We start from the raw sequence: 27,363 nt of genomic DNA, 5'->3' as shown, positions 1-27,363 counted from the left end.
ATTTTTAAGCCTAGGGGACATAAAAGGGACAGCAATATAAAGTGCTCTGTTTTCCAGCTTAAACAGTAGTAAAACTTTCACTTAATCAACAGAAATATTCACTGCATCAGGACTGGAGCAGCAGACAAAAAGCCAGTCAAATAATATCCTAAGCATTAAAATAATACTGGAAACACTAGAACACATAGAACAAAAGTACTATTAAACAGAACAAAAGGAATGCTTTTGTTAAAACACTGAACAACAGTGGAACAAAATAATGCATCTAACTTTAATAAGAAACATTTTGAGAGTTCTGTAAAGTTCAAGAATCAAGATTAAGTCATTCTGCTAGTCAGAAAAAGCAGATATGGTTCTTAGAGTGCAAAATAAACCAACTATACATCAAAAACCAAGTAAGTGCGGTGTGCTTGACATCTATGTAACAGAATTTATGTTCAAACTGCAATGAAAGATGTTTTTGGTTCTGAGCCATGGGATGGGAAACCACAGATATGTAAACAAAATTTCTAGTGCCTTTCCCTAGCATGTTGTTCAGATCAGATAATTTTTGGTTAAAACATCACGGTACTCCTGTATTGCCCTGCAAAGGGGATCCTGGTCAACGTTGAAATTTCTTGATGATCCATCAGTAGATACTATGGGAGAAGCTCCAGCAGATCCAGTTTCGAGTTCAGCAGTGGCTGGGGAGAAAAGAAACAAGGTTCATGATGCTACTTTTACAGTAGACCAAGTCAAATAAGTCACTGTAAAAACATTATGGGCAGCTGGACAGGCTAAAATCTGGAGAGAGATTTAAAAACTTCTAAGAAAAAAGCAAAAGTAACAGGCACAAAGGAAGAAACACTGTTTTTCACATTTAATTATCAGTCAACAGTATTTCTAAAACTAGTGAAAGAAATTTCAGAAGCTTCACACAGAACATCTTCAGGGAACCAGCAAAAACTCTTGCTTACACCAGAGCTAAATTTATCTCCCTGCAGATCTTGGAACACTACCCCTTAAAAAAAGCTTCCATATTCATTGTGACCAACTTGAAAAAGATCTGCCTTTGAAAATGGAAACACCTTGTACTGCAGTCCAAGCAGGACAAGTCTCTCAGCCTGGAACTAACGCAGCCTTTTCTGTGGGGTGTCTTTATAACTTGCCCTGGCAAACCCCTCCTTCCTCCATGGAAACACATATGCAATGAGAGCAGAAAAACAAAGCTCTGCTGTGTTTCCATCCATCCACCTTCTTGAGGCAAGGTCCCCAAACCAAACAAACAGTATGACTCTTAGCATACACATCATTACATTTGAAAACGCCAGTGGATACAAAGCAATGGGTTTGTGTCCATGCAAGCAAATGTAAAGAGCTGTAAAGCAACAGCTGGACTCACTATACATAAATGAAGCACACTGGAACAGAAGGCAATGCTCTCAGGGGTTTGCTGCTTCAAAATAGCTCCAGGCACAGCAGCAGTGACTCTGGCAGCACAATTACCATGAAAGAGGTGCAGTTTCTCTCTGGAGACCTGGCCTCATATTACAGAACATGTTTTCTACTACATATTGCGAGCAACCAACTCATATACTGTGTTTGCCTCAAGATTACTGAATGAACTTTTTTTAAAGAAAGGATGCATTTTGTCACCGATTCTTCTTGCTCATCCAAAGAAGATTGCAACATGTAAACTACAAATACAAGCAGTGAATAAGAGAGAGCAAAAATCAAGAACTAACACCATAAAATGTGTTAAGGTATGCTTCAATGAATGTATGCAGAAAGAGAAGTGATGCCTGAAGTCTATAAAAATCTTATTTCAGGGCTTCTATGTTTGATGTTTGTGTCTGAGGACTAGAGATAGCTTTAGCTTAAGTCAAGTGCACCTGTGTGGGGGAGGTAGTTTAGTTTCCTTTGCTTTTTCTCAAGGTAACTGCAGAACATTCTGTGCAGGATTTTGGTAAGCAGGAACTTTCCCACATAAAACTCTAAATGAGAGAGTTAGCAGAAAACAAGTGTGCTTGACAGCTTTCAAGTCATTATTTCCAAAAATTAGGAACAGTCATCAACTTCCTTAAAAACACTGCTAACAGGATTACACGTTACCTTGTTCAAGTTCTTTAGTGATTTTTTCATCCAGTTCCTGCCGTATCTAGAGTTACAGGTAAAATATATAGTTAAAATTTCAACAGTTACATTTCATTTTTGCAATAAAAAACTAAAACAGTTTTGAAACCCATGTATAATGTGTGTCAAACACTGAAAACATCATCCCAAACATTCCCCCCCCAAAGAGAAACTCTTGGTCAGCCAGGCCGTAGCATTCTCATTGCTGAGCAACATTAACTTTAGTACAACAAAATTGGTAACTCGCCATCTGGATCATAACTGAGTATAAAAAAGTAGAGGAAGAAAGCACAGTGGTTTTATAAAAGTGCATGCGTGGTTAATATCCATCTTCAAATACAGGAGCGGAACATCAGCCAAACAGTAAGATGTGCACAAACGCCATCACAGGGCCCATTTCAGTTGAGGCCTACTTCTGCAACTTCGTCTGAGAACAGCTGCAACAGCAGCTGCTGAAGGACCGATATATTCCATTGTGTACAAAAAAGCACGCATCAATATTCTTCTTTTTTCCACCTTAAGAGGGAAAATTGAAAGAGCTTGTATAGATCATGCCAGTATTTTTCTTTACTGTTATTACACATGTAAAAAAACATAAAAACACATTGTTTTCTTGTTACCTATCTACTAAGACGCGATGAGCAGCAGCTGCAGGTTCTACAAAACAAGTGCTGTGGGTTTTACTATGGAATTGAAATCGGCTTGGATCACTAGGAAGCAGCCTTTACCCCTCTCACCCCTAGAAGCTGGTTCTTGCTGCCAACTAGTTAAGGTACTGCCCTGTATCTGACTGCAACGCCTTCATAGTGAGAAATCAGGCCACAGCCCAAACGCTACATGCTGTTGTGTACGTTTGATGATACTCGTGACTCCTGTATTATTTTCCATCAAGTCCGTAACACATGGAAGTGACTGTCGAAACAGACAGCATACAGCTTCCAGACTTGTGTCATTAGGAAATATGGAGGCCATGAATATAATTAGGTGCCTGGAGCATGTGACCTACGTGGACAGGCTGAGAGAGCTGGGACTGCTCAGCCTGGAGAAGAGAAGGCTCAGGGGGTTTTATCCATGGGCGTAACTATCTGATTTGTGGGTGGAGTATAAAGAAGAGAGGGCCAGACTCTTCTCAGTGGTGCCAAGAGAAAGAACAAGAGGCAGAAGTAGAAACAGAGGAAAATCCATTTAAACATAAGGATTTTTGTATTATTATGAATATTTTAGTGAGTATGGTCAAACACTGAACACTTTGCCAGGAAATGTGGAGTCTCCGTCCTTCGAGATGCTCAAAAACTGGCTGGACATGACCCTAACCAAACTGCTGTGGCTGACCCTGCTCTGAGCAGGGGTGTGGTGAGACTAGATGATCTCCAGAAGCCCCTGCCAACCTCACCTGTTCAGTGATTCTCTGACTTCAGTGCTGAATCCCTGGGGTAACAGGGATTTATTTTATGAAATGAGTAGGCTTGCCTAGCAGCGTATCAAAGATAAGAACCATTCAATGTACTCAACAGGCCAGGGAGAGCAAGAATCTCTGGAAGGGAAGAACTGTGCAAACCCTCACAAGAAGAGCGGTAACAGGCCACTGTGAGGGCCAAAGAAGTGGGGCTATAAACCAGCAGAGAGGAGGGAAGGACGTTCTCTCCAGGACCACAGGGATAGCTGCAACCAAATTCACCATCTCCACCAGGAGAATCACTCAGTGATATTTCTTGGTACCTTCACAGGTAGAAGAAGGGAACAAGGAGCTGAAAGAAGAAAGGAAGAGGATCCCCCAGATCCTTCAACCTCTAGTTATTTACAAGCAGGGGAAAGAAGCAGCAGAATCCTGGGCAGAAGGGAGCCTAATGCATAAAGAAGGACACTGCTAACAAAAAGACAAAGGAAACCAAGCACCTAGACCAAAAGATAGCTCAGAAACAGGACCAATCGTAAGCAGAGCAATAGTAGTTCAGAAGAAGAAAACACTTTCACTGGTTTCTGGAGCCTCCGCAGCGATCAGAAGGCCCACCAAATCCTCCCCCACAAGTACAGATGAATCATGAAAATAGAAAGTTCTTCTTATATACTGTGTTAACATCTTTGTGATCCTCATGAAAGCCTGAGGAAAGAGGAGTAAGTGGAAAATAAGCTGGCATGCTCATTTGCAAAAGAGGGAATGAAAAACCACGCAAAATACACTCTTGAAGACAATAATTTGTGCCTTCACTGTTGTTCTTCCTCCCTTATCCCCCTGGAAAAGGCATTGCAGCTGACTATCCTGAACCTCCTGAGCAATAAGGTGACAACTTCAGATTCCAGAAAAACTTTTGACAGACAACAGTAACAGAACTGGAAAACTGATTAATGATCTCTGATCTGTTCTGCACCAAGTTCTACCCAGAGGTACTTCTCATCCCACTGCACATCTCTTCAGGCACTAGCACCCTGGGTTGCCCTGCAGCAGACACCTTCTCGAAAACTCTTTTTCAGAGAACAGTTTTGACTTACTACTTACTCACACAGGTTGCTTCAGCAGAGTAACTTGGATCCTGTGAGACTCCGTGAAATGATACTCACAGCTGAGGAAGTCAGAACAGTTCTGGCACTTCATATATGAATTGCTGTTACTACCAAGAACTTTCTGAATATCAGAACTGGCAAGGAGGATATCTCATAGACAGTTAACTACCATGAAAGCTGTAACATACATTAAAGCACAAAAGCGCTCTGCAGCAGTGATCCTGTCTCTTGGCAAACTAACAAGTTTAAAATATTTGCAGTAATAGGAAAATGTGAATGCATTTTTAAGTTTTAATCAAAACCTAACAGCATATATAGACAAAAACATTTCTAGTATATAGTACCAACCAACATGAAACAATACTGGCTACAAACCTTGTCATGTATCTGGCTGCAGAGAAGAGAAAGAACAGATTTTTGATTAAGGAGTTGAAGAAGAACGAACAACAACGGCCTTAAGTTCAAAAGTCTTCAGTAAGAACTAAGAACATGACCTACATGTAAATAAATAAAACAACTAAATTGGCTAACGATACAAAGACTGCTACAATACAGGAGTGCAGACAGGAAACAAAATCAGAAAGGGAACAGAAATTGAGAGACAGAGTAGGAGGAGGGCATTCCTGCTCTCACGTTACCAGTAGAAAAGCTGGTTTCATAAATCCGCTAGCTCACACTGGTTGCATCTAGCAGCATTCACTATTATTTTCTGTATCAATGCACTCATATTCATCTTCGCCATGCCTTTGGCACAGCTGTTAGGGTTTAGGCTTGATGTTTGTTGAACCTATTAACAAGACTCTTGCCTCTGAAACTCCTTGCAGCAGAAATTCCCTGCCTTTATCTAAGGACTAAAGCAGCAGTTCCCAAATCATGGTACGCAGACCACTAAAAGAACCTTGCATGTGTGTTTCATCTGCTTGATTCAGTCAAATTCTGGACAGTGACAGGCCAGTGTGTGAGCAGTTTGGGAGTCAGCAGACCAGGGAAAAATAGAACCCAAAGATCTCTCTACTCCTGTAACGGAAATACACACACACTTTTTTTCAAAATGGCACAAGTCCTACTATGAAACCAACTTCAGCCAACATTATTCCAGAACGTAATAAATTGCTTGCTAGTTCCTACAGCTACTGTTTGTAGTGACTGACATGGAATTTTTCAAGTACTTGTAGTTTACTCCTCACTACTGGAGCTCTAACAATAATAAAAGATTATAATAACAATAAAAAAATATAATAATAAAACTGACATTTACATGTGATTTGATCTTTTTGGTTAATTAGCATGTGCCAGTATGAGCTTTTCTGGATTTTTCAAGGTGCTTTTGCATGTCCATTTCAAGGTCATTGATTTCTGTAGCATATATGCTTGGTATGGGGAAAGGGGCTATACTGTAATGGAACATGCATTTCTTTATGCTTGTGAAGAGTAAGATGTTCATTTCTGGCTGAGTTTGCAACATGACTGTCTTCAAAATGTAAGGCTAAATGCATCATCAGTGATATTAGCCTTCTAATGTTAAATAGCTCTAAATTCCCTAGGTACATCCTCTTGTTTGGAACAGCACAGTTTATTTTCTAACAGTTGCATGGACAAAGGAATTGATACCAGCATTTTGAGTAATGGCAGTGTGAAATACTTTCAGCTTCTTGTCCTTGGAAGCTATTTCAAAGCTTTTGTACAAAGCAAAGTCAAAGTCTATGTAAGCTTCCTCTTTCAAGGAGAGGCATATTCTGTACTTCAAATAAGCTTCCTCACTTTGAGGAAGGTACAGAGAGAAGCACCAAATCTCCACCAAGAACTTTGATTAAAAAAAAAATAAAAAAAATAGCAAGACAGCTACCTGAGGCACACTGAGATTTAAGCTCCTTAACTCCCTGTCTTTTTAAGCTTTACTGTCAGGACCACTTGTAATCTTCCACCCAGTAAGGCAGCACTCAGCTTGAATTTAAAGGCAATACAAATTCAGAGGGCTTTTTTTTTTTTTTTTTTTTTTTCTCCAGTAGAAAGGAACCAGGTTACTGGAAATATCTGAGGTATAACTGAAGTGCCTTTTCTTCACTTCACTGTTAGTCAGAGAAACTCTTGTGCCTTTAACTTGTCTGGTGAACAGGCAGAGTCCTAAGCAGCACAACTGGTGATGTAGTTCAAAACAGATTAAAACTTCTAATTCAAATCTTTTACACATGCACTTGTCAGGAATCCTGTGCTTTCAGTTCCTCAGATATGTGGTGTCTCTTCAAATACCAGTTCTAAGTGAAATACACATTGAGATGCATATCCTCTAGCAACTACTGCACCTCTGAGGATCCCACTTCTTTTTTCTGAAGGACTGAAAACACAAGATTAGGTTTTAAGATTTAAGATTCTTCTGAATATATTCAACATAGAGTGACTTCAGTCTACAGACACTGCCATTACAAGTAGTTTCAGTTGTTCCCAAACTGTTGGATTTGATGAAAAGGAGGATAAATTCACATCAGTAATTCTAAGTCCCAGAGACCAGCCTTCTGCTGGGTTGAGGGGAAAACAGACAAGCTCAGAGTTCCAGGTTTTTCTTAAAGGGATGTGGCAAAAATTGTAAAAGAATGGGTAAGTTATCTGAGGATTTAGCAGTAGTTTTACCCACCTTCATTCAGCCAAAAAAAGAAAAATAAATGTTAGAATGTTACATTATTTTAAAATTAAAAGCTAATCCTATGACAAAGCATGTATGAACCAATTATTCTCAGCTTCTCTGCTGACAAAGTTTCTGTGGGTTGTAAACAAGATTAGAGAAAACTTCAGGGTCCCACTAGAGAAATTTAGAACCCAGCCCCCTTCAAATAACAAACAGAAAACCTCACGTAACATGTAATTGTAAATGGGGAAATATAATGTATAATTCAATTTTTTCTCATATTTCCTTGAGAGTCTGCTCAACGCTGATTTTTTTTTGTTTGTTTGTTTTTTTAAACCTTGAAAATGAAGCCTCAAAAACCAGTACCAAAACCTAAAATCTTTCCCCATGACATCAATCCTTCACAAAATGCAAGAGTCATACAATCTGAAATACAGGAAAAAAAACTTTATGGGTGCCACTGAAGTCAGGATACCGAGAACAGTATCACCATTCACAGATCTAATGCACACATTTCTTGGAATCAGCTCAAGTATTGTTTTTCACAAGCAGGTTTGTGAACCGTTTTTCACAACTTGTTGAAGCAGCCCATATAAAAACTAGGAATATGTATTACCAACTGCATAAAAACAAGCTATGTTATAGAATATTTAAAAGGTTACTTCATGTTTAAGGGAACTTAGTAAACCAGTGAAAGTATTGATTTTGTTATTGACCGAACTTTAAGAAGCCCAAAGAGTTCCAGGTTCTTCTGGAAAATTAAAATGGAAAGGGCTATCTGAAGAATTTTGCTGTAATTCAGTTAGGAAACAACTATGTATTCCACTTTCTTTCCCTTCACTGTCTTTTTACTCTTTCTTCTAATAAAAAAAAAGAACAGTGGCTAACCTTTTATTTTCTCCTAGAACTGGGATGGTTTCCTTCTTTTTCTTTTAGTATCTTGCTCCCATCTCTCAGTTCTTCCCTTACTAGTTTCTTGCTCCCTTTCCCTCATTCCCTTGTCCTGGCATTTTCTTTATTTCACTTTTGCATGGGTCCCTGAACTGCGTCCCATTCACGCTACTTGCATGATGTAAGACACATTCACAGTAAACCAGAAAAGTTCATCTTTGTAACTGACACTACTACATGTTACTTACGCTCCTCTGTCTGTTAAAAAACAGCAAAAACAAAACAAGAAACAGATGCAATATGTAGACATGCTGTTTAAATGGGATCCTTGGGATCCTTCCTATGTGGGTGGGACCACTGAACTGAGATGGACTTGCAGCTGAATTAATAACTTCTCACATTCATTCAACAACAGAATATGTGAGCAATAAAACACACTGACCGAACAGATAAGCTTATCCATGCTTTAATTCTGTGCTAAGTGGAGAACTGATCACAACCTACTGACATCTGGCTTCCAGATCTCCTGATATAATGCTCACTGTTCTGTTAGGGCTGTACTACTTTATGCTACTTTTACCAGAGCTATTGTAGAGGTTGTAGCATTGCTGTAGACTTCCTGAAGAACAGTTTATTTTATTTAGGTATTATTTCAGGTAATAATACTTAGTAGGAATCACAAAAAGAAATGCCTCCTAGGCACAGCATGCATCCCACAATGCACTCTATAGTAAGTTAAGCTATCACCATTCTATCATCCTAGTTTTGAAGCATCCTTTGTTGGTATTAATGTACTAGAACATGTTCCAGCAAAGAAAGTATTAAAACGAAGATCAGTGAGGAAAGAGAAAGTGTCTTGAGTAAAGATGTCTGATGGGATTTTGCATTCAAAGTTATCCACTTGAAAGATGTCATACACTTATCTACATACTGTACATTAATGTAACGAATAGCTTAGTTGGGAACTTCTGATGCCACAGCACTCTTTATCACAGTTTCTCTTGTTAATAAATAGATACGTATTAGTTAATAGTTCATTATTTAGATGCCAGTATTTTTGGTCTCTGAGCACTCTTCAAATTTTGTACAATCCCAATGACAAAAAATCTTCATCCCTGCCACACAGATGTGTAATGTTTTGATCATCAGCTGTTGGTTTAGCATATTAGACTATGGTTTCAAACTATAGATAGATTCTAACTGTATACTAAGAATCATAACTTTGCTTACAGATATTCTTCAACAGTAGCTAGAAGAGCATTTCACAATGCTTACCTTAGCCACATAGGCTTCAACCCTGTTTCTCGATGATAATGTGCTCCCGGTTGGGCCTAGGAAGCTTCCTCCTAGACTAAGACTTCTGTTCAGTGCCAAATTGTTGCCAAGATGTCCCAGTTCAGTTGAATATAGAACTGGACTTGCAGCCAGACCTCCACCGACAATGCTGCTTGCAATTAAAGATTTGCTTCTGTGACGCTCTTGAAGGAGCTTAGCGTTGGCTTCTGCTAGTCTCTCATTAGCTCTGAAACATTTAAAACCATGCAAAGAATTATCTTTGTAATATTTTTGCAAAGTCACTTTCCAGGTCTTTTGACTTTAATTTAACTTCTGAAAATTCTATCTTTAAGCATTCCTAGTTTGCAGACAGTGGGACAGGACGTGCAATCACTCTTTTCTGCCTTACGTAGAAGAAGAAAAGGACATTATTAGAAGGGGCCAAAAGGATGCCTGTTAAAATGCTGTTAACTTCAAAAATACTCTAGTAATACCATGACCAGTGGCAGCACTGCTGGAACACTGAAGTGAAATGAAGGCAGTTCTTAAAAAGGGGAAGGGTCGTAGAGGACTCTTTTTATAAAATTAAAAAAAAATAAAATTTGTAATATGCCATCTTGTGCACGTTTAATGATGTAATGCTGACCAGACATAGAAGAGGGCTTTTAGAAGGAAATTGTGCAATGTTTTTTATACAACTTGCTACCACTTCGCATCTTGCTACCACTCCAAAAAAGCATGGACTTACCTTTCCAGCTTATTTGCTAGACATCTTCTGATTTTCACTTCTTCCAGATACAGTTCTTTGTATTTTTCCACTTCTGCTTGTGTGGATTCTTTTTGAAAAATACTGTCTTGTTGTGTATTTTTTATCCTGTCCAACTCGCATTCAAGATCTTTAATTCTGTGCTTTAGTTGGTTTCTCAGTGAAGCATGATGGCTGGCTCTGATTTGTTCTAACCTGTCTTGGGAGGCTGCCTGCGTCTGAAGCAGATAACGCAATTTCAACCATCATCAAGAAAAAGAGAACTGCCCCTCCCCCCCCAACAGACAGGTGCACATACTCGATTTCAAGGGCCCAAACTTAGGAAGTTTAGGCAACTGTGCCTCCTCACTACCATCAAGACAGAACTCTGGCACTACCACATTAAATAATTAATTCAGAAAGATATCTGCTCTTAGCACTATTATTCCAATGTAGTACCAAAAGAACGTTATCTCTGCAGGACAGGTCACACCAAAAAAGATTCTATAAAGAAACTATGAGGGTCCTATCCCCACCCTCCTGCCCCCTTCAAAAAAGCCTGTTTAACTTGGGTGACTTCTATCCTGAGCACTTTACCCCATAGGATGATAAAGCAGGACCTGTATGTCTGGCCAAACCATCTAAGTTACAATGCTCATTTGAGGATGAACAGCGAGAAGAAGATGACATAAATCAAGTAAATAAAATACTAAAAAATGTCAGAAAAACTATAATGTAATAAAGACTGAAGGCAAAAATGACTAATTAATATACCTGCAAAAACAAATTGACTTCTTGTAGCTTTTGTCTGATTTCCTGTCCAGCTCGTTCTTCCATCTCTCTTTTATATTGTTCTATTTGGCTGTGATCCACCATATTAGTTTCCAAACGATGCCTGAGGTTTGCCACCTCTTCCTTCAGCTGGCATTTGCTCTTCTCCAGTATTTCATGATTCCCACGCAGAGCAGACAGCTCTTCTCGTAAGTCCTGGTTCTGTGCTTCCAGCTGCATGCATTTTTTAGACTCCAACTCCAGCTGCTGGGAAAGTTCACTAACCTGTAGACAGCAATAAAATAAACGTAGAGGGGTCAAAAAATATTAAATTCAGTGAAAATTCATAAACAGGAAGGCCACCAAGACTGTATTTGTTATCTTCTGACACAGCATGAAGACCAAAGGAAAGCTAGGCTTGTACTTTAAAAGAACAGCTTTAACATCATTACTGACAGGACTCCCAAGTTCCCATCCTTCCTCAGTTCTTCTGAAGCAGGTCACACACCACAAACAGGTGCCAAACCAGCAGCATTTCCCCTGCGGGACTGGGCTGAAAGGCGCTAGGGACGCTCTTCCCTGAAATGCTCCTCTGCTCATGGGACATCAAACACACCTCTACCCAGGCACCAGAAAAAACGCCTATTGGGTGTGGGGGGAAGCGCTGCAGTGCAGAACGGAGTAGGCACGAGCAACAAATGCTCTTCCTGCCATTACTCTGAAAGCTTTGGAAACAGTGCCTCAGGAGGCCATTTTGACAGAACTGCTGCAGGAAGGCATTTTCTCTCTAGGTCAAAGCTGATTTTTGGTTGCAAGGATACAGAGCATATAGCAGATGTTCCATTAAGTCCCAAAGGTCCGCTGCGATGCTGTCTTACTCTTCTCCCCCAGAAATATACCTTTTCTATACCTACTAAAAATACACTCGGGAGCTTCCTGCCTTTTATAAATAGAACACAAAACAAAAACCCTCACCAAAACAAAACAAAAAAACAAACAACACAAACTTAATCTTCATTTTACAGTGCCTAAACACAATGCCATTCCCTGTCATTTAACAGAACTCTTCTCATGGCAGTGAAGCCACGAGAATGCTCCGAGCCTTTGGACTAAGAATAAGTGCCCTCATGGTGGCTCGACTCCTTCTGCAACACCTTCTAAAGCACACGTGTACCTTAGCAGCACCTCTCAGTAACCAGGGGAAGTGTAAAGAGTTCCATGCAACTGAACAAGACACCCACGGCAGCTCAAAAGCACTTCTTGGACCTCTACTTCAGGGTGCCCATGGCTAGGGAAAGATGGGCTGAGACAGCTGCTGGTGAGTTAGAAAACTTCTTCATCCCTTCACTGCATCCTGCCCTGGGGCCAACAACACCATTTAGAGAAGCAAGCATATGAAAATAATATTACAGATTTTCAGAAAATAACTCCATATATAAACAAACAAACCAGAACTCACCTTTGTTCTCAATCTGCCAACTTCATTGACCATTTCAGAATACCTGTTCTTCATTTCTCCCTGGAAATTAAACTGGGACTCTCTTTGTCTGGCCTCATACATCCCAATTTTCTTCATAGCTCTGTTCAGAAGCCTCTTGCACCTGCATGGCAAATTAGTCAAAAAAAATAACGAGGTGAAGGAACTACCAGCCTGTTTCACATTCTCAGACATAAACAGCATAGAGATGGCTTTAACGTGCTTGACAGACCAGGAGCTACTGAGAAAAACCAGCATTCCAGTGCCATAGATCACTCGGAGGGTCCATCTTTCACCTCAACGGAGGAATAAATGGAGGAGGGACTTCCTTCTCTCCCAGGAGAATTGCAGGGCAACCTGCATTTGAAGTTCTTTTGGCAGCTCTGGAAAACCATAGGCACGTGTACAGAAGAGCCTTGCAAGACCTAGTGTGAGGCTTGAATTTTCTCTCAGACAGTTACCCTCACCTATTTTTACACTCAAGGTCCGTAAAGCTTGACTTCTACTCTATGGGATCTCTCTTTAAAGTACTAACAAGCCATACCTGTGACATTCTTTTTGCAGTTCAATATTTCTTTTCATTTCCTGGTCCAGACGCACCTCAACTGGGCGTTTCAACTCTACCAGCTTCTTCACTTTCTTTCTCTCACTCTCGCACTTTCAAAACAGAAAAGACACGTGGCACAACCGGCACAGGGACAGCATCTACATGTGGTATGCGCAGATAATGTTCTGCGCAAAAAAGCTGCAATACATCCCTCTCAGATTTCAACAGAACCCCAAGGTCCCTATAAACATTTCTGCAGGAAATCACTTCAGGTTTCACACAGAGAGGCCAATACTGAGGGACAGAAAGAGATGCCCCCACTGAAGCAAAAGCCCCTTCTCCTAGGGCTTCACGGTGAGACAGTGGCAAAGACCTTCTCGTGGAACCTTCAAAGGTGGCTGTTCTGGAACTGGTCAATGTTTCATTCTCCTCTGCCATTCCCTCTGCATGACCTTTGTCAGTGTTTACTAATTCCGACACTGTTCTTCCTTTTGATGTCTTCTCAGGCAAAACAGAAGGGATCTGGCAGTTTTTCTTGCACTTTGTACTTGCTCCTTATTTTTCTGCAATAATTTTAAGCTCCTGCTATTCTGAAAACCTGTAGCAGTTCCTCCATACAGTGTACTGGAAACATGAAGTGTTTCAACCCTGTCCCAAAATCAAGGAACTATATGATGACCAGAAGGAATTTAAGTGAAGAACTTCTGTCTTGCTCAATGTGCTCAAACCACACTGTTTCCCAACAGAACCTCCAGCATTTACAGAGAAATACCCCATTGGCTTTTATACAATTCCTGCATAACCCCCATATCAACAGTTACCTGTGGTCTGAATAGCAAGAAGAGAAAAGGCTGGGTATTGACTAGATGTTAGGGCTCACCTGTTCTAGAAGCTCAGCCTTTTCCCTGCCAAGCTGAGCAAGACGATCTTCAAGGTGGGTTCTTGACTTCAATTCCTCCTCCCACATACTGCGTGAGTCTTTTGATGTCAGAGCCAGCACATTCTGCTTTTGCATCTGTGGAAATAACAATGGCAAAGGAAAAAAACAACATAACTAGAAAGCCAACACTGCTATATGAAGTAGTAACTTAACTGGAAGCAGGGTTAAGCTCTCCTCTCACCACTAAAGATCTACAGAGACAGCTCAGGAACACAACCAAGAACAGGACTTAAAGCTAGTGGAAAGAGTCAGTGCTCTGTATGTGACAAAATGAGGTTACAGCTCTAGGAGTAAGAAGTAACATTTCCCTACAACTTTCTTCATAAGCTCCCCCTGATTTCTTAATGGTACATAATTGCTTAAATTCATAATTTGTCTAGTGCCCACCACAGAAAATACCCTACACTCACTGCTTGTGTAATAACTGCCAATGTTCTCAGAGCAAGAAAATGTTTTCAAAGCAGCAACATTCTCCTTTTACACAAAGCAACAAAGATTTGAGTCACAAATGTATTTCTGTGGAAATGAGCTTGTTTATTCAGTTAATATGTAAAGAATAAAAGTTAACTAGATGTGTTGAGTAGCACATTTAAAAACAAAACGTCCACTGATCTACAGAAAGATATAAAAACCTTAGCACAAAGGCTTAGGTGTAAATTTACAATTTTGTAAAAAACTCTCTCACGTGTCCTTACAGAGTAGGTCAAATCCTGGGTCTTAATATACAACAATGGAGAGGTAAGATAAAGACATGTTAAAAAACATTAATAAGTGTATGTATACCCAAAACCTGATGATTGCTTCTAATTGGTATGACACCAAAAGAGGAAGGAAGAAAAGGAGGCTGGAAAAGAGCTCAGACTTCACTGGGGCAGAAAATCAACAGCTTTTCACTTCCAGAAGATCCCTACAACATCCCTTCATTTCCCAACAGCAAAGTCCTTTAAGAATACTCCAGGGTTTCATAACATGCTAGACCATGTACATAGACCAGCTCCTGTCCAGCTGCCTGCCACTGTGCAGTATCAACCTCACCTAATTACTTTTTCCTTACCTCAGCCCCCCATGTGGCAGGACAGCACCAGTACCTATTTACAAGTGGGAAAAGAAGCTAACGAGCTCATGTGGAAGCTGTGACAAAGTGCTGAAGATAACACAGATCTCCCAAGTCCAGTCTCCCTTCTCAGCTTTCAACCACACATCTCCCTCCTGCCCATATCATCCATCATATCCATCAAAGGAATCATGCTAATGAACACAAGTATCCACATACCACCACACAGATACAAAATGCAGCAGCAGCAGAGGAATGCAGAAATTTACAGCCTTTACCCTTGAAGGTGCCTTGCCCTGAAACCAGAAGGGTATTTGTCAGCTCATCTGTACTTTACAACATACCCAATCTTTCCATTAATTGCCTGCATACAAAAAAACAACCAACCAACAAAACAAACAAACAAACAAACAAAAATCAACCAAAGACTAAACCGGTTATTTGCAGAAGCCATTAAGGTACCTGCTGATGTTGGTGCTCTTCTGCAGTTGTCTGTGTTGTCCGCAAGCCAGTTATCAAGTCCTCTAGGCGGTTATGAACCTAAGGAAGCGTTAAAAAAAGACAACACTATGACTTTCTAGACTGAAGCTCACACTTCAGTACCAGAAGTAAATATTACACACATCTTTCCATCTCTTTATACCTTTAATTTTTATCCCTACCACCTACAATCAGAACTACCTTAGTCTGATGCTATTCTAAGATTCATAGCAATCATCACCTCTGTCATTTGCTCCAGGGAGAGAACCAACAAAGAATCTTTGATGAATGGGAAAATATCCTTTGTGTGTTCACAGCCCATTTGAAAGCCATGCTATCTTAACTAAGGGGGAAGTGGAAGCACTGTGACTGCCTTCCCTCCTCTTTTGCCAGCATCAGCACAGCATGCAAAGTTCAACTTTCAGGTATGGTTATTTTCAAAACCTCTTCAACATTAATTACCTACAGGTGTAACAGTGACCCTAGTTCACTGGTTAGAATACAAGAATAATTTACTTCATAAAAGTCACAGATGAAACCACCTTATTTATGCTAATATTAAGCACTGAGTAGGGGCACTGAGAAATGCCAAGCCTTGCAACAAGTTCTGCAAATGATACCATGGAAATTCCTCTTTACTGTTTCATGAAAACACACATCAAGCCACCAAGGGCAAAGCAATTGTGCACAGCAAAATCTCCAGGGAATATAATCCTTGTCCCAGTCTGATCATAGAATCATTAAGATAGGAAAAGACCTCCAAGATCATTTAGTCCAACCATCACCCTACACCATGTCCCTAAGCACCAGGTCCAACCTTCCCTTAAACACCCCCCAGGGACGGTGACACCACCACCTCACTGGGCAACCCATTCCAACACCAGACTGCTCTTTCTGAGAAGAAATGTCTCCTAATTTCTAACCTGGTGCAACTTGAGACCATTCCCTCTAGACCTGTCACTAGTTACCTGTGAGAAGAGGCCGAACCCCAGCTCCCTACAACTTCCTTTCAGATAGTTGTAGAGAGCAATAAGGTCTCCCCTGAGCTTCCTCTTCTCCAGACTAAACCACCCCAGTTCCCTCAGCTGCTCCTCCAGTCAGGCTTCTGGCATAAAGCTCTTGGCACCAGTATCAGTTGTGGAATTTCCCTGGGGTAACTTCCTGAAAATCTTTCAAGATGTACATACCAATATGTGTCTGAAGCAGCATCTGATGTCATGACTGATATAAAACAGAAAATATTTAAACCAGCACTTGAGTGTCATAACCTTACCTTACGCAGCATTAAGTAGGGCTTGCTATAATATAGGAAAACTCTCAGAACTGGGAAGCTGGGGAAGTGACCAGCAGGATTTTCAAAGCTGCTTATAGTCAGCAGAACTCAGGAACTGAGCTCTCCTACACTGGCCAGGAAACCATGTTATAGCTTTCTCACAGAAAACATGTAATTATGCTCAGAAGCTAACAAAAAAAAAAAAAAAAAGGAAGTTTATGACTAGCTTACTGAGGCAGAAGTTTGCAGGTCTTTCTGTAGGGCTTCAATCCTGTTGGTCTGTTGTTTGGCCGTGGCTTCCAGTCTGGCATTTTCTATTTCAAGCCTGAAAGAGAAATACAGGTCTTATGAGTCTTATGATGGAAATTCACATGAGCACAAATTCTGAAAGAACAGTGTGAAAGAACATAATCTAATGCAAAACCTTCTTTTAAAACCCTATGGTAATATCCTGTGATGCAACAAAACAATCCTGTTGCTTTCACATAATTACAGAAAGCAAAGTCTTGCTTCACTATGTTATTTTCTTACCTTTGCACGTGCTCTTCCAGTTGCTTTATAGTAGTATTAGTTCCAGAAGATGATAACAGAAGGTCTTGCAGTTTCTGGGAAGAAGCTATTAATTCTCTTTCCTTATTATCTAAGACAGTCTTTAAGTCATGAACACAATGTTCAGACTGAATACGCTGTTGTTCTGATTCCTGCAACTGAAAAAACTCACAGTAAAAATCCATACTAGTAAGTTAGTTTCTCTCTAGAGAAGTCAACAGGTGCTAAAGAATCTGAGTACTGCGTGTATCTGCACATACACTCTACTCAAAGTACTGTAATCACCTGAAATACATTTGAACGTTCACTTCTCCTAGCAAATGAATAGAAATTGTGTTACTTCATGTTAGACCAGCCTCTCCCATCCCTATCTTGAATGTCTATAGCACTTACCTAAGCACTGACACCACCACTCCACCCTTTCAGTGACTCATGACATGGAATCCACTTGCTTGCTAGTCCACTGAAATTATTAATTTTCAGTGGACTGAAAATTGTTAATTAATTAATTAATTTCAGTGAACTGAAAATTTTCAGTTCATCCTTCTCCTAAAGTGACCTCACAGCTCCAAAATAATTAGATTCTCATGACTTATATTTCCGGAAAAGAAAAGCATTGAGAACTATCATGGTTTTGGCTGGTACGGATTAATTTTCTTCATACGCTCACACAATGCTGTGTTTTGGATTTTTGATGAAAACTGGTGAAAACACACCAATGTTTTAGATGTCATAGATCAGTGTGTACTTAGAGCCAGGGACTTTTCAGCTCCTCACACTGCTCTGCCAGCGAGTAGGCTAGGGGTGCACAAGAAGCTGGGAGGAGACCCAGCTGGGACAGGTAACCCACACTGGCCAGAGGGGTATTTCATTTCTATACCTTGGTTTTAACCTTGTCCAACTCCTTTTGCAAGCGCAATTTGTCTTCCTCCAGGTCACTGCGGTAGTGCGTAGTAACTTCAAGCGCGGCTTCTGACATAGACTGCTTTTTAAGAGCATCAGCAAGTTCCTGCTGCAGCTGTCTGACCATACCCTAAAAAAACAGTAAGATGAACATGAAGAATAAAATATGAAATATGCTTTTCCTTCTCTTCTTAAACTTACTAGATTATATAATTCAGTGTTCGCATAAATTCAAAGGTGTGAAATTTTGCGTGCCACCAGTAGGCACCTGCACATCTCTGCTCAACTCCACACATATGAACTATGAGCAGCTCTTTATGAGAGTTTCTGTTTCTAAATAAATAAATAAATAAAGGCTTAAGTCATATTCTTCTTGGAACAACACAAGCACACACTGTAGTCATGCATTCTTTTTCTAAGAAAACACAAATTATCTGTTCTGATGTAAGAGCTAAAGATATTGCTCGGATAATCAAAGGTAGCACTTTGTCTTAGGTCTCACAGAATCACAGAATCATCTAGGTTGGAAGAGACCTCCAAGATCACCGAGTCCAACCTCTGACGTAGCACTAACAAGTCACTAACCGTATCCCTAAGCTCTACATCTAAACGTCTTTTAAAAGACCTCCAGGGATGGTGACTCAACCACTTCCCTGGGCAGCCTATTCCAGTGCCTAACAACCCTTTCAGTAAAGAATTTCTTCCTAATATCCAACCTAAACCTTCTCTGGTGCAACTTTAGCCCATTCCCCCTCGTCCTGCCACCAGGGAGAACAGACCAACCCCCACCTCGCTATAGCCTCTTTTAAGGTACCCGTGGAGTGCAGTAAGGTCGCCCCTGAGCCTTCTCTTTTCCAGGCTGAAAAACCCCAGCTCCGTCAGCCGCTCCTCATAACACCTAGACAATACTAAGGGTCTTCAATTTTACAGCATCTTATGGAGAAGCATTTTTTTTTTTTCTGTAGGAAAATACTATAAACACTTCCCCCCCTCCACAATCACTTCACTTACCTTCATCTTCATTTTTCAACCCTTATGTATTGGGTGGTTCTTCTTTATGTATTTGTGTGTCATCAGTGCAGTGGTATATCAAACCACCACTCTACAGGGCATAAAAAGGACTAAGGAAAAGGGATGAAAAAAGTTCCAAGGCAGAACTACCTTCTTCATCAAACCCTACATTTGGATACCATTTTCTGTTCTCTATCAGATCTTGGCATTGACATCCAATTTGCCAAAATCTTTCACAATTCCAGGAGAAACACAACAACGCAGAAAAAAAACCAGCATGATTTGGTCCTATGCATATAACTTCTACATGATTTGGTTTAGAAATATAAAACAATTTCAAGAAATAATAAATTTTAAATTGTTCTGAATGTATACTTTACCTCTCTTTCTACTTTGTCAGCCTCATATTTGAAGACTTGTTCTCTTAAATCTGTACACTTGTTTTTTAATTCATTGTTTCTCTCTTCCATCAGGTAGACTTGCTTTTCAGTATCAGCTCTGAGTTTGTTGAAAATATCATTAAATCTGTCCTGGACATCACTCACAACTTTTTCTTTGATGATCCCCTTGTTCTGCATATCTTCCAACTGTTGACGGAGTAAAAGATTTTCACTTTGGAGCTGGGCCAATCGCTCCTGCATGGATTCCTGCTTTATCATAAACTTGCTTACTTGATCCTTCTCAAGTTGCCGAGCATGATCGCTTTCCTTTGCCTGACACTGGGCTTGACTTAATTCCTTTTGTGTCATTTCTAAAAGTAGTGTTTTTTCTCTAAGTGTTTGTTTCAACTGGTGAAGCTCATTTTCTAGAGTATTAGCTTTGCTTTCAGCTTTACTCAGCTGCTGAGACAAGCTCTTGTTGGTTTCTCGCACATCAGAGAGGTCATGATGGAGCTTGTCTTGCAAGCGAAGCCATTCATCACGTTCTCTCTGAAATGTTCGTTCGACATCACTTTTTGATGTCTGATGACGTTCAAGATCTTGAACAGCAGCATTCAGGCGAGAACGGAACGATTCAATCTCTGTCTCCAGTCTGTCTTTGCTTTCTTTAGTCTGCTCAAGTTTGGAAGTTAGCACTGCGGATTCTGTCTTTAGTAAATTCAGCTGTCCATTGTACTGAAACACTGTTTGTGTTAAGGCTTCCACGTTCAGATTAAGTTCCTTTTTAAGATCTTCATTTTTTTCTTTCAAAGTTTCGTTTTCCTCTAAATATTTTCCTTCATCCTCCTGGTGCCTAAGTTTTACTTGGTCAAGTTCTAGCCTTAGCATAGCAATCTCATCTTGCAGTAACTGATTTTTGTACAACAGATCCTTTTCTCTTTCATTACTGTCAGATTCCTGAGTGACAGGGAAAATGAATAAATAGCCAGTTGGGAAACAAGTCTGCAAAATACACTTGCAAACTCTGTTTCAGCATTTGTAATACTCAAGCATGACTGCTAAGATGAGAGAGAAATTTCAGGTGATACATAAGCTACCGTACAATGCATGTGTATAACAAGTACACGCACTGGAATTTTAACAAACCCTTACAACAAGCCGTATGAACATCCCAAACATATGCCTTCCACCCCCCGGCCTTGAAGCAGCAACTAAATAGTAATTTATATTTGGGATACTTTAAAGACAGTTTTTTCAAGTGTCAGTGTTTTCTTGTAACCACCTAGCTTTGTGCTATAAATCTAGTAGAAAGGTTATTTTCCTTTTCTAACATGAAGCTGAATTGCAACAACTATAAATGCTACCTCTCCTCTTGTATTAGCCCTCAAATGCCTCCTTAAGGCTGAGCTTTTTTTTACTATTATTATTATTACTGAAAGCAAACTATACAACTCCATCAATCATCCCTTAAATGTAGTATATGTTTTCTGCTCATAATATATGTAAACTATTCCCCCATTAATGTAACAATGCCATGTTTTTTGGACAGTACAACAAAGAACAAATAATTACTTGAAGCACTGGGTGTTGGTAAATTCAGTAAACCCTTGGCAGTTTTGTGGTTACTTTGCCTCCTCTCCCCCCCAAAAGAGTTTAGGTTTGCTTTTTCTCTCCTCCACTTATTCGATCTCTTAGAGAAATTTCATTCATTCTTTATATTCTTTCATAAAATTTTAGAACGTGAAGGTGGAAGAAGGCATACTTTAAAGTAAAGAGATTTGATGATGGCATAACTAATCCAAAAGCCAAGCAATGGGATTGCAAACAGCGTTAAAAAATTTATTTCCTGGTCAGCCTCGAGATAACTCTGTGTATGATTGCTAGAAAGCTTAAAAACAATAACATCTATAAAATGAAAAATAGCAGATAGCTTAAGAAACTGGGTAAAGAGTGTTTATTTTATATTGGCTATTTCCACATTGCCATTCAGGTAAATTCATGGGACTGATGCTGCTTTCCCGAACTTTTGAAGACATCGGTAATATAGTTGGGTTACATTGACAGCTCTAGATAATCCACCCAAAAGCACAAAAAGTTACTTAAGATTTATCATCATTTTAGAATGAGCACAGTGAAATTTAATTAATTAGAAACAGACCTGCTTACCTCCGATTTTTTTCCTATAGTTATTCTCGTCTCTTCTTCTAGTTCCTTCTGTCTCCACAGGTGGCTGTTCAAAATTCCTTCTTGTAGGGCTCTGGCACTCTTTTCCTGAGAGAGCTGTCTCTGTGTTTCATCACGTTCTTCTTCAACCTACAGTAATATAATTGAATTTCTGAATCTTGAGCAAAATCAGAGCTATCAATATCTTCCCACTTCATTCTTCTTTGTATTTCATGTACTTTTGCTTCCTCAGAGTTACAGTAGTCCACCTTGCTAAACTAGATTTAATATCGTTTCCAAAAGATCTCCTTTGAATGGCAACTTGATGTTTTTTTCTTTTTAACTGGTTTCAGTTTCTGTGGCAGGAGACAAACACCCACTCTGACTTAATGTGGGTTGCGTAGATCTGGCTTCTTGCCTGTTTAAGTTCCTGGCTATTTACTCTATGCAAGAGAAAGTATTCCTAATGTTACAAATTTGACAACTTCCGTGAACCCAAAAGCAGCATCCCGGTGTTAGCCAGCTGACTACATATTTAGGATGATGCAACTGCCCTTTAGGGCAGAGCGTACAGAATTTGAGTAAGCTGCTTCACCTTGTCCTAGACAAACAACACAGATTGATGGCAAGCATCCCACAGGCTAACCTTACTAGAGCACGTGATTTAGACTGCTCTGAATTTAAATGTATTATAATTATTATTAAAGCAACTTGGAATAACAAGATTGAAATAAAATTTTGAAATAAATACAAGCCTATACTTCCAAAACAACTTTATCATACTAAGCACAGAATTACAAATCTGTTTTCAGCATTTGAGAACAAGCATGTTTAGATTTCTGTCTGAATCAAAAATTGTATTAATAGTACATCCAAGTTTAGCTTCCATAATCAGCATTATAAAAGTTTTATACTTAATGAATCACTCTATGTATATATAAAAAAAACGAACAAAAAACAAAACAACAAAAAACTAATATTCTTGGTAACATATTTCATACAGAGTTTAAGCAGAAACCCAAGTCAAATTACTAACACACTACACATACTGAAAACAGGAACGGACATTCATATGCTTACAGTCAAAGGTATGAAAACACCCATTCATCAGTTTTAGCACTAACATTAAGAGCAACATAAACTGAACAAGTAACATTTCTAAAACCACATCAATTCCATTGACTGTACCCTATTGCCATGTCCTAAGCAGAAACTGGGTAGAACCATGGTAAATATACTTAAAAGGTTGTCAAGACCAGTGAAAATATCCACAAAACCTTGTGTAAAAGCTGAAGAATTTATGCTGATCATATACAATGAGAATGTCGTCATCTCAATCACAGTAAATAAAGCACTAAAGCTGTAATAAAAATACAGGTGAGAGGCTTGCCTGGATTCAGTCCCTTGACTCTGGGCAACAGAGGCAGCGTACAGAATCTTAGGTAAATGCTAACATCTGGGCCTGAATTTAAATCCCTGTAACTATACCTGCCCTGCGAGAATTTTTTTTTTTTGAGAAGGAAAATAAAATTTAAGAAAAATGTTTTGTAGTTATTAGGAAAAATAACTCCAAGTGAGGCTTTGCCTGAAATACGAATAAAACCATGATTCAGAAAAAGGAGAAAAGGAGTCTTGCCTGTAAACCTGCCTGTAAACCAAGTTTTCTACTGTCCTCAAAATGTGGCAATATAGTTATTTAATGCCTCTATCTCTTTCTCTGAGCATACTAGAAAGCAATGCCAATTAAAACAGAAAAGAGAAGATGAATGTTTACCTTAGTATTTAATATACCTGTTTCAAGAGCTTTCTCAATGTTATCAACTCTGTTTGTAAATTCCCTGAGTGCAACTCAAGTTGTTGTTTCTCCTCCATCTCTTTACAGTATTGATCCTCTTTCCTTCTTAGTTGTTCTCTTGTTTTCTCATACAGCGTTTCAACTCTGAGCCTCTTTTCTTCTTCTTGTTTCAAAGAAAATCTGTGATTTAACAGAGATTATCTGAGGAGCTAACTGCTGATATGAACAGTAAATATGCCACGTTATGAACTTGCAGAGGCAACTTAAACTGTAAACATGTCACATCTTTTCCAATACACTATTTTGCTGTAATTTCAGACTTTTAAAAGAATTGGAATCTCATTCCATTAGTGGTGGAAGACATCTTGTGCATCAGCTGTACAAACACACAAATAAACTATTTCACAATGTGAACACTGACAAGATAACACACATGATCAGAATAAAGGATTACATACTTAAGGCTTTGGATATCACTTTTCCATTCCACTTCTTGGTGAGCCAATATGGATTTCAAATCTTGAGTCTCTTCTGCTATTAATTGTGACTCTTCTTTTTCACTTTCCAATTTTCTAACTTCTCTACAGAGAGCTGCATACCGACTTTTTTCACGTTCTATTATCTGTTCATATTGAAGAAGTATGTTTTGAATTTTCAACAGAATAACTGAGCCTATTTGGAGATAGAAAATAGACAAAACCGCACATACATACAAATACTTTCTAACGTATAACCTATTTAATACTTAGCTGTATTGAGTTTAGGTGGTGAGGCTTTGGTAGTGGGAAATCTCTGTGAAAAGGACAGGGGCTGCCTATGCCAGACACAGATGATTCCAATAGACCCACCCACCGCAGGGCACAGCTCAGCCCATCAGCCAAGCTTGTGTCACCTCCAGGAAAAAGTATTTTAGAAAGGGCAAAAAACACCACGCAGGCAGAGGAGAAGGAGGGAAGAAAAAAAAAAAGCGTGAGTAAGAGCAAACACCAAGGTCAGATGAAGGTTGGGGGGAGGTGCTCCAGATGCTTGAGCAGATTCCCCTACAACCTGTGGAGAGCACCATAAAGGAGTAGGCACTTCCCTGCAGCCCCTGGAGCGGACCATGCTGGAGTGCATATCCACGCTGCAGCCCATGGAGGGCCCCACATTTCCTAAAGGACATGTAGTCAATGAAGAGCCCACGCTGGAACAGATCTTCACAACAAGAAATGCAGCACATGCAGAGCCCATCCTGGAGCAGCTTTATCCCGAAGCACTGCAGCCTGCGAAAGGCCCCACACTCAAGTAGGGAAAGGTGTGAAGAGGAAGGAGCGGCACTGCTTTGTACTGACTGCAAACCCACCATCCTACCTGCACTGCGCAGGTGGTGGGACTGAAGTGAAGTTAAGCCTGAGAAAGGGGTGGGAGGAAGGTGTTGTTTTAATATTATTTGTATTTTTTTTATTTTATGGTCTTGCTCACCACCCAAAACTATTTTAAACAGCAAACAAATTAATTTTCCCAAGTGGACTCTGTTTTGCCCATGACAGTAATTGGTAATGTCTCTGTCTTTATCTCACTTGTTGAATTTTTTCATCCTATTTCCCCCACTGTCCTGTTGACGAGTGGGAGTGATAGTTCAAGTGGGTGGGAGTTTGGCCTGTAGCCAAGGTTAACCCACATTTGCCTAATGAAGCTTTACCATAGTTTAAGAAAAGAAGTACTGATTCTGTTTATATAAACTGACGTGTTTGTATGCAAACATATTACAACATTTTATTATATATTTCTTCAGAAAAGCCATTAATTTGGTGAGCTGTCATTACATATTGGGGCCATAAGCAGGAAAAAGATTGATTTTGCTAACTTTTGATCGCCGTGTTTGAATGAGCTGATCTGTACCTTAGAAGAACCTGCTTTTCCAATTTCCAAATAGAGACATAGCCTGCGATAAGTAAGATGCATTTGCTGACAACAGATAGACATAAAAGATTAGGTGAGATGAATTTCACATTCAGTGCTAAAGAAGTCCGTACTTCTCTGGGGTGTGGGCAGAAGCTGTCTCTCATCGTGAACATGAGATCAAAATAGAAAACCGAAAAATTAGGCATACAAAGAGATCATGTTTTAACAGAGGAACTCGTAACAGAAAACAGTGATTTGAAAACTTACCTGTATGATCCACACTAAGCTGTTCTAACAATAACATAGCTTCTTTATAGGTTGGAGTTGGCAATTCAACATCCTCTGTAGTTGTGTCAGATGACTGTGTTAAATCAAGGTTATCCATAACATCCATTCGTATGCTGGCCTATAAAAGATACAGTATTTTCTGCATACAACCACACATTATTATAGATCATTACAGATGCAAGAACAGTTCATTCTCTCATTCACAGCCCACAGATTTGGCTTAAGTAGTGTGAAGTTGCATACTAGCAGAAATTTGTGCATCTGGTAGACCACTACGTAAAAGCTGTTCCTATCTAAGTGATTAAAAATTGATACAGAATAATTATCAAGAAACTAATTTTACATTACCTTGTTCTTTTCACTCCCTGTTTTTGCTGCAGGTCTGGAAAACAGAAATACATTTCATTACTGAAATGCTTATTCAGCATCACAAGCAATATCTGAAGTTGCTCTGAAAACTTAATTTCAAAAGTGAATTAAACTAGAATTTAATAAAAGAATTTTCAACATCTAGTTGAAGACAGATTAAAAACATCTTACATGTACAGGAAGGCTATCTTTCCCACGAGATACTAAGAATAACATCACAGAAAAACCCAGTTTGAAAGGGACCTCAAAAGATCATCAGGTCCAACCTCTAGTGCTATTACCTGTGAGCTCTGGTAGCATAAGCCCAGCTAGCCACTAAGCACATGCTAGCTGCTTGCTCACGCCCCCTCTGGGGGAGAGAATCAGAAGACCAATGGCAAGAAAAACTCATGGGAAGAAATAGAAACAGGGATAAATAAACAAAGGGAGAAGGAGAGGTAAAGTGAGGAAGAGAGGTAAAGGAGGAGAAGGAGAGGTAAAGAAGGAGGTAAAAAGTGATGCAAAGCACTCACCATCTCCCAAGAGCAAACCAGTACCCAGACAGTCTCTGAGCAAGACTACACCCTAGTTTTAGTGGTGAGCACGATGAAGCTATATGGTACAGAATATCCCTTTGGTCATTGTAGGTCAGCTGTCCTGGCTGCATCCTTTCCCAGCCTCTAGCCCATACCCAACCTACTTGCTGTGGTGGCAAAGTCAGAAACAGAACGCACTAGCACTGTGAAACCACTGCTCAGCAGCAGCTAAGCCACTGGTGTGTTATCAACGTTGTTTTAGTCACAGATCTAAAAAACACAGCATGGTGTCGGCTGCCAGGAAGAAAATTAACTCCACCCCATCCAGACTCAGGACATCTAGGCATGCTGGTGTCACTCTCAGTTTGAGGACTGCTTGTTCAGTCAGACTTCTTTAGTCATGATTATTTTTGTACGAAAGACGTCCTGAGTTCACTACTTTCCACCTGAGGTAGTTTCAGGCCAGCAAAATATTAACTTTTTTTTTTTTTAAAAACAAAAGTTGAGTAATCAGGGAAAACCGCTCTTCAGCAAGCACTATGTGCCTGCAACCTGTATTGATAAGCTCTGTGCAGTTTTTCCTTCTTGATGCTTCACGCATCTGAGACAGCTCAATGGCATGCCAAGTATCACCAAACTAGTTCTAGAAAAACTGTTACTCAAACCATACAGCACAGTGGATTATAGAAATACTAGAGCAACATCCAAAGGTTATACAGCTGCCTTTGTGCTGTACTACAAAGAAGGTAATATTTCTCTCTTTTCGAGCAGGCAGAAGAAAAAAAGCAGAAAGAGAGAGAAATCTGTATCGTATGA

The 27,363-nt window shown here is 39.7% G+C and overlaps 1 protein-coding gene across 10 annotated transcripts in view; it reads right to left on the bottom strand.

The window, feature by feature from the left end:
• Positions 1 to 250: 250 nt before the first annotated feature.
• LOC118164303 (ankyrin repeat domain-containing protein 26-like) overlaps positions 251 to 27,363 on the bottom strand; it is a 55,708-nt gene continuing 28,595 nt past the window's right edge. For 7 of the 10 annotated variants that reach the window (XM_035321744.1, XM_035321785.1, XM_035321798.1 and 4 more), the window contains 18 exons: positions 26,012 to 26,045; positions 25,643 to 25,781; positions 23,950 to 24,163; positions 23,488 to 23,671; positions 21,700 to 21,846; positions 19,534 to 20,490; positions 18,120 to 18,272; positions 17,222 to 17,397; positions 16,922 to 17,015; positions 15,400 to 15,477; positions 13,824 to 13,958; positions 12,941 to 13,053; positions 12,379 to 12,520; positions 10,923 to 11,204; positions 10,152 to 10,387; positions 9,404 to 9,650; positions 2,092 to 2,137; positions 251 to 683 (listed from right to left, as the gene is read on the bottom strand). In XM_035321744.1, the coding sequence (XP_035177635.1) occupies positions 535 to 683; positions 2,092 to 2,137; positions 9,404 to 9,650; positions 10,152 to 10,387; positions 10,923 to 11,204; positions 12,379 to 12,520; positions 12,941 to 13,053; positions 13,824 to 13,958; positions 15,400 to 15,477; positions 16,922 to 17,015; positions 17,222 to 17,397; positions 18,120 to 18,272; positions 19,534 to 20,490; positions 21,700 to 21,846; positions 23,488 to 23,671; positions 23,950 to 24,163; positions 25,643 to 25,781; positions 26,012 to 26,045 (3,526 nt within the window). In that variant the 3' untranslated portion in view covers positions 251 to 534. Of the gene's footprint in view, positions 684 to 2,091; positions 2,138 to 4,989; positions 5,006 to 9,403; positions 9,651 to 10,151; positions 10,388 to 10,922; positions 11,205 to 12,378; positions 12,521 to 12,940; positions 13,054 to 13,823; positions 13,959 to 15,156; positions 15,234 to 15,399; positions 15,478 to 16,921; positions 17,016 to 17,221; positions 17,398 to 18,119; positions 18,273 to 19,533; positions 20,491 to 21,699; positions 21,847 to 23,487; positions 23,672 to 23,949; positions 24,164 to 25,642; positions 25,782 to 26,011; positions 26,046 to 27,363 lie in introns of those variants that run through there. The other 3 variants (XR_004749445.1, XM_035321756.1, XM_035321803.1) reach the window with 3 other exon arrangements.

Source organism: Oxyura jamaicensis, chromosome 1 (genome assembly GCF_011077185.1).
Source record: "Oxyura jamaicensis isolate SHBP4307 breed ruddy duck chromosome 1, BPBGC_Ojam_1.0, whole genome shotgun sequence".
Classification (NCBI taxonomy): Eukaryota; Metazoa; Chordata; class Aves; order Anseriformes; family Anatidae; genus Oxyura; species Oxyura jamaicensis.
This window is presented reverse-complemented; position numbering and strand designations above follow the sequence as displayed.